The sequence below is a fragment of the Plectropomus leopardus genome, chromosome 12 (assembly GCF_008729295.1).
Source record: "Plectropomus leopardus isolate mb chromosome 12, YSFRI_Pleo_2.0, whole genome shotgun sequence".
Lineage (NCBI taxonomy): Eukaryota > Metazoa > Chordata > Actinopteri > Perciformes > Serranidae > Plectropomus > Plectropomus leopardus.
The window spans coordinates 9172439-9180140 of NC_056474.1; the positions used below are offsets into that span (position 1 = coordinate 9172439).

A 7702-nucleotide genomic window follows, 5' to 3' on the forward strand; every position below is an offset into this window, starting at 1 on the left:
TGGGAGTATGTGACCTAATGTGTATTAATTTAGGGTTCCTTGAGACAAGAAAGGTTGAGAACTACCAATCTAGAACAGCACTGCTCTAAATGCACTGCGTTTAACAGTGAATTGTTTAACTAACAATTAATTCATTGTTTGTTTATATCTTGAATAATAATCTAAACTCAAGAAATTATATTATATTTAGTTTTCTTTAAGGAAATGAATGGAATGCTGAGATATAGGCTTATTGTATGTATATTTTTTGAGTTTTCTTATACCTGTAATGGGTGTCTTGGACCCTAGATTAAGAATCAGTGCACTATATGTGTGACAGTACTCCTATATCAACAAAAGGCCCGGCTGTAGCACTACATTGGAAAATACTGTGATTACAGCTTGTTGCATTTACACTCTAGCAGCTGTTGACCTGGTCCACCACATTTACTTCTAATCATATTACAGGTTTCACACAAATGTGAGATCCAGAGCCAGACTATTGTCAGAATATTTTATATGATGAACTTTCTGCCAATATAGATTCACCCGAAAAAAAAAAGGTAAATGTGGAGATGTAATGAGACACAGATACCTTCTATTACAGACGCACAAGGCAGACTCACTCACACTGACCTTCTCTATCCAAACACTGAAAGAGGAATACCAGCTGCTGTATGAAATTTCCCAGAAGCAGCAGCATTAATTGATTAAGAAACTGCACCACATGCACCGGCAGTGCACGTTTTACCAACATGCAGCCATGTGTTTGAAAATTTAATTGTGCTATTTTAGCTGCGTTTAGGGAAATAGAATTTCTGCATAACTCATTACCTCGTGACTCAGAATGGAAATAAACGCAGAGTCATTTTTCAGCTTGTTGAAAGCAATTAGCGCTCACATGAAGCAGCAGAGGAAGAACGGTGAGGGTTAAACTGCATCCAGGTGATCCAACAACGAAAAGGTTAACTGATTGTCCTTGACTTGAATCTAAGTGGCCAGTCGTACCTGGCCTGAACCTTGTGAACGCCACTTGCCCTCATTTGGTTTAACTGTCACCAGTGGGACTATTTCTTCGCTTCCTGACCACTACCCACTCGTTCTGGTCATCATCCCCTCCCCCACGTTTCCTCCCAGGTGCCCTTTGATTGATGAGAACTAAGCGAGGAGAACTCTTCTACCTCAGGTTCAGCGGGGGCCATGCGTAGGTCTGGCTCTTGTACCTGGGAACGGTGCCGACCACTGACAGCCTGGTTAGCCCATACAAGCTTTAAAGTGTGATTACCTTTGCAGGCAACTTTTTCAAATCTTTGTCCAATAAAAGCTCAGCATAAGCCTGCTTTTGTGATATCACTGTTGGGGCATGGCCAATTATGGGTCGAGTATATATACGTATATACTTTTTCACAGATGGTTGCTCCTTCAGCGTGTTTAATTTCCTTTTCTTGTTGAAAGTAATTGCATTGCCACAGCTGTCAATCTGTTCTCTTTATTCGCTTGGTTTCCATGGTTTTAACACCGTTCGCAGTCCTTTGACTCGAGAATATGACAGACACAACAAAGCTTGTCACATTGCCTGAATGAGTATGAATCTGTTCCGTGGACGTTTGTTTCGATCCTCATCAGCTTGTACAGAGATGACAGCTATGGTTCCTCGGCTACCATAAAACACACACACTATTCAAAGGGAACTCATTGTCCCCGAAGAGGCTTTAAAATAAATCACAGTGACTAAAAGAAACACACACTTCAAAAAATCTATAAATAAAAGAAGGAAGTCAGAATAAAGTGCTACCAAAATAAAAACCAACAATTAGTTTCAATCTAGAATTGAGCACAGCAGAGTGTCATTGTGCTGTGCAAAACATCTGTTTAGTTAGATTTAAAGCCTTTTTTTCACTTACTATCAGCTTTATGGATAAGAGAGATATATTTAAATGTGTTAGGCAGTGATAAAACACAAATTCCTGCTCTGCATTCTCTCATCTTGATATTATTTATTTTGCAGAGCCTCAACAGTAGCATTGGGACATGCCACAGCAGAACTGGCTTATTGGTAAGAGAAAATCAATCCTTTAAACTGCACCTAAAGAACATGATTTAACTGAATTGAATTATTTGTATTATGTGCCCTAAAAACCTCTGTCCTTTGTTGCAGAATGGATTCCCGAGCAGAGATGGAAGCATGGTGCTCCGGTATATCCCTGACCCCACAGACAAACTTTTAGACGAGGCCTTCCTGCCGTCTCCAGGCAAGTATCCAATGTCAATGGCACCGTTTTTTATGTAATTTAAGTGAATCTCAGTAGAGCGCTCCCTTTGATTCAGTAAGTAAGGGGGGCATCTAGTGGACAAGAAGCATATTCCACTGCTGCTATTCCACCACTAACACATTTTCAGAACACATTAACCATTTTTCATTTGGTGTAGTCTCGCAGGTTTTATAGTACATTTAGAGCAGAGGCAAATGTTTGATTTCAGAGAGGAGAGGGACAGTTAGTACAGGCACACATTCGTGTTTTTTCTGTAATTTTGATATCCCCTTTATGAAATGGATTGTTGTAACAAATATTTTGTACAGCAAAATCCAGCAAAAAGTCAAAAAAGTGAATGGAAAGTAGTACCCTTATATCTGCCCCACATCTCAAAGGAATATGACCGTCAAAATATGTATTTATTATAAAACTACTGCTTAAAGGCTTTTAAATACAAAGTTGTTATGCAGAAATTCAACAAAGTCACCTATTAATAAAAAAAGTAATAAAATTACTTTTACTTTAGGTAATAGCCTATTTCATGGTTTATTGGTACAGTTCATCACATTGTTCAAGAAACTTGAACAAAATAAATACATTTAAAAAAAAGATGGTGTAGTAAAGCAAAATGTGTAAAGTGAGGAGTAAAAGGGTTTGTTTCATGTTAATGCTTGACAAAGTATACAAAAATAGACCGTTTATATCTATTTTTACAGTTTGGGGAGATTATTAAAATAAAAAGATTTAATTCCATTAGACCCAATAGAGCTCAAGATTTTAAAATGTAATTTACGATAACCTAACACCATTCCAACTGTCACACCCTTAAAATTACACACCTGGTTTTTCTTTAATATAATGTTAGTTTTTAGACTATAAAAAAAGTCCCCTGTGTCCCATTTGTTAACTCTTAGCTTCTGTAATGTCTGCTAGTTCTCATTATAAAAATTCAATTGTTTTAAGTTTAATTAACCTTGATCTGAGTCTTAAACTATACCATATTGGGTCCTTGAGCTTGGGGGAATTTGGCCTGGAAAGATCTCGTAAATGTCTTGAAAATAATGTTAAAGAAGGTGGAGAACGCTGGTCATCAGCTGAACAGCGTTTGGGTTCCCCCCCGTACCACGAGCTCCATGGACTTCCCCACTCATTTGCCAAGAGAGGTCTGTGAGTGACGCGAATCACATCATAGATGACGCATTATGCATCACCAGACAGACTTTTGCCAACAGATGGGTGGGGGAGGCCAAACCCCGTTCATCTGAACACACTGCTCATACTTTGACGACACAGTGACGGTTGAAAATTGGCAAATTTTCTTTTAGTAAAGTGAGTGTTATGTGGAAAATTAGCGGCCCTTTAACTCCAAATGGTGGCTGTCTAGATGGTTCAAAATCAATCTGCAAATTTACGTGTTTAAAAATGATCAGCAGTGCAGTAATGTAATGGTTTCTATTTAAGCTCCGTAAACATTAGGGTTGTCCTTAAAACCATTTTCTGGGCTCCGGAGCATTGACACTGTGGGCCACGGAGCTTCAGTGTTATGTGAGAGAGAGCCCGGTGTGCCTTTGACTCTTGTCAGCAGTTGTGTGTAGTTTATAAAGTAAAAAAAAAACTCTTAGTGTGTTATATTTAGTTATGCATCTGAAATGATTAGTGTCCTCATTATGGAATATATTGAAATTCACCTGCTCTGTGCTGCAGGAAACGGCTAAGTTCGTGGTGAGCTGCGGGGAGGCTCATTTGTTAACATCCCGCTGCTGGACACACGACACAGAAATGGTTCAACTCAGTTAATAAACCCGTCAGTAACCATTGGGTAAAATGATCATTCCTGTCAATGTGTGTGTGACAGGCGCAGCTGCAATATCACAAACACTAAAATGACATTTGTGCTTTGCAAAAAGCAGAAGAAGAAAAGAAAAAAGAATATCCGAATGCCTAAATTGGAAACCGAATACCTAACCAATTACGGAATACTCGAATAGCCAAATATTTGGGTCCAGCCCTAGTTAACACTTAATGTGAAACAATATCTAGGGCCCTTGCTGATGTCAGTGATTTAATTATTTTACAGACTACATGAACCAGAATGGAGTCTCAGATATGATGAATCCCATCTACCAGCACCCTGGTCCACCTCGTACCATCCTCCCCACCATCTCTTCAGACGACACAGAGACGGAGTACCTGAACTGCTTTAAAAACGAGGCCAATGGACCCGAGTACCTCAACGAGGTCCCTTCCCCGGCCATCCTTCCACTCACCTCCAACGGCACGGTTCACAGCATTCAGAAATACCAGCCCCAGAACAGCATAGACAACCCTGATTACCAACAGGACTTCACTCCGACCTTCAAGAGCCACGCCAACGGACACATCCCAGCAGCAGAGAACGCAGAGTATCTGGGCCCAGACTGAGGACTCAGTGGATACAGACAATAAATATGAGACCGTTTCCTGTTCCATTAGGAAAGGGCATTGATGTCTTGACTGGGAAAGCATAGCTAAGTGGTACCATCAATTATCATATACGTCTTACGGAGTCAGGTGACACTTTGTGCAGCTTCCCGTGCTGTTTGCATGCAGTCATACCTGTCACGCCAAACCCCTCTCATTCCAAAGAGTTTTTTCTTTCCACCAACTTTTTCTTGATGGAAGCTGGAAGGAAGCTGACTCGAACATGACTCGATTGAGCTGAGAGTTGCTGGACCAGATGCACTCCATTCATGCGTTGTAACTGTTCTCTTCTGCTTCTAAAAGTTGTGCCCAAAATGCTGTATGTGGTCCAAACGTGTCAGAGGAGGACTGCTACTAATAAAGGATGTAAATGCCTCCATTTTTGGGGAGGCAGAAGCTCTATTGCAAAGAACACAAACAGGCAGCTCAACCTAAAACACAACCTAAGGTACAAATGTTGTAGAATCACAAGATAGATACAGTCTGGACATGTTGGAATTTAAAGGGTTGACAACACACAGCGGTGCACTCGCTTGACGCTGATGTGAAGGCTTTGAGCATGTTTCTGTGGTGCAGTCAAGATGATTAAAGGGAGCTCTTACTTGTAAAATGTTGGCTCGACTGTGACGACACTCATCTTACAGGATGAGTCAACGAGTACACAAATGTTGCAATGTATAGAATGTATAGTCAGTTTAAAGCGGGATACTGGTGAATTGTATTGTTTGCTTTCATGCTCTAAGACAGTTCTATGTGTGTTACAAACTGGTTTCTTTTAGATTAAAACGAGAGAGTTTCCTGTGTCCCCTGAAGTGTGATATCACACTAACTATGTTGAGAATGTAACAGTAAATATAGCAAATGTGATTGTGGTTGTATTCACACTGCTGTAGCGTGAAGCATATTTGTCTAAGCTTTCTGTCAGTGTGGCACATTAGTTTGTGTACCCAGGAAGTGTTTTCTGGTCCTTTTTACTGATTATGTCCCACCATCTTTTGTAACACTCTGACTGCACTTAATTTTTTACAGAGACAAAAAAAAAAAAAAACACTAGGAAAAAAAAAAAGCTTTCACTTGTTTGAAATAATGCTGGTTGAACTGTCTTAGGTCATGTGAGTAACTTGTTTAAATTTTTAGATCCGGAGTAGTGTTTCCCTGTAAGTTGTTTTACAGACTATTTGGATGGCTTGACTCAGAAACAATGTTTCTGATGTTGTTGTAGCTACATTATTATCTGGAGACTTTTCCTCGTTTGATTTTTTTTTTTAAACAAAAGTGTAGATTTTTTTTCTCACAAGGTGTTGACACCATATCTATAAATCTGCTCCTAGCTTTAAAGTCTTGTAGTCTTGCAAGAGCATTAACTTTTCAAATATTATTCCTAGTTTTAAAGGAATATACTATTGTAGCAATCTAAACATCCTACTTTTGCAGATTTTACACAGGTACATGTACAGAAAACATTGATTATACTGTAATATACCCCCCCCCCCAAAATAGTCACCTATAATTTATACTCAATACACAGTTTTGTCACATCATATGTGAACATGCACTTATTCCTGAATTGTGATTTCATTCAAAAGTGAACATGAATAAATCTTTTTTCTATGGAAATACATTTTGTTTGTTTTTTCAGGGATTTAGGAGATACAGGAAGAAGGCCTGAGAGCTCAGTGATTCACTTATCTTTTTATCCTGATGTCTGCAGAACTTCAAGTAACAACTTGATGAATTGCTTGCAGATAATCATCTGAACAAGCTCAGCATTCACCCGATGTCATTGAGAGCACCAGCCTTTACCACAGTGACGTGACTTGTAACCACCGCTGACGAGATGAAAGGAGCGTGAATGAGCATCAGGGAACAAAATCTCATTGAATACACAAGATAAAACAATGTCTTTTTATTTTTTCTAGATCAGAGGTGACGTTTGTTGTACATGTTGTTCATTAATCTGTAGTAAATGGCCCCTTTTTGAGGGAGAAACTCAGTAATAAATTTAAATAAACAAGCATTTTCTTTAACACCAGAACAGGGCAAAAGTAACTAAAAAAAGTTAACCTGAGGGGAAATTATTATATTAAACACTCCAATTATAATGAGCTGCAAGCTCAATGAACTGCCAACACAGCATTTTAAAACTTTCGATTTGAAGATTATTAAATTGGGTACAAGGGTTAGGAACGGGCATATTTAGTTTAAGTAAATGTTTGCAGGGTTTAGTGATGTTTGAGTTTAGGTCAAAAATTGTTTATATTAATATTTAAGCATTAGGTTGTAGTAGGCTACATGTTAAAGGCAGAAAGTTTAATATTTAGATCCAAAGCACCCGAGAACCTGGTTTCAAATATTAACTAAGTCTTCAGAACATTAAATATTTGTAACTGTATTAAAAACAATCAAAGTAAGGCAAAAATCATCAACATATAGCAAGCATTATGTAACACAGAGAATTGACAGAGAGCACTCAACTAATCTGCTTCATCAGGACTGTTTGGATCTGCTTTAATCAGATTTGATTGACAATCTCCCCAAATTTTACATAGAGAAACAAATCTTTGACAATAACAGAGACCGAGAGGATGTGCTCAGATGAAAAAGGGCACACATCGTCATTTGTTAACAGCCTTCTTGATTGAAGGGCAGATTGTGTCATTGTGCTGTTGATTTCATCAATGAGTAATGAAAAGAAGGGTTTTGAGTTAGCATATTGAGATTTATGGATATGGTATATTTTTCTTTAAACCAGATCAGATAATTGCTTACCATTATCTTTCTTTCCTTTTTCTTAAATTCTATATCTTTCCACAAAGATTCTCCAATGCCACAAGTTTGTTTGTAGTCACCTTACATCTTGAAAGATTCAACTTTAATTGGGATTTCTTTCTGTTTGCTGGTGTCATGCAACAAAATAGAATTCCTTAAAGAGGAGTCAACAAAGCATTAATTTAATGCAAAAGCTGTACTACTTCCTGACAGTATTCCCAACCTGGATGTCCCGATCC

General features: G+C 38.5%; 1 protein-coding gene across 1 annotated transcript in view; it reads left to right on the top strand.

Annotated features, from left to right (window-relative positions):
• The window catches only part of egfra (epidermal growth factor receptor a (erythroblastic leukemia viral (v-erb-b) oncogene homolog, avian)), a 54793-nt gene extending 48480 nt beyond the window's left edge, over positions 1 to 6313 (top strand). Inside the window, exons 26-28 of the mRNA XM_042497209.1 lie at positions 1988 to 2035; positions 2138 to 2231; positions 4312 to 6313. Coding sequence (XP_042353143.1) covers positions 1988 to 2035; positions 2138 to 2231; positions 4312 to 4655 — 486 coding nt within the window. The 3' untranslated portion in view covers positions 4656 to 6313. The remainder of the gene's footprint in view (positions 1 to 1987; positions 2036 to 2137; positions 2232 to 4311) is intronic.
• Positions 6314 to 7702: the final 1389 nt, after the last annotated feature.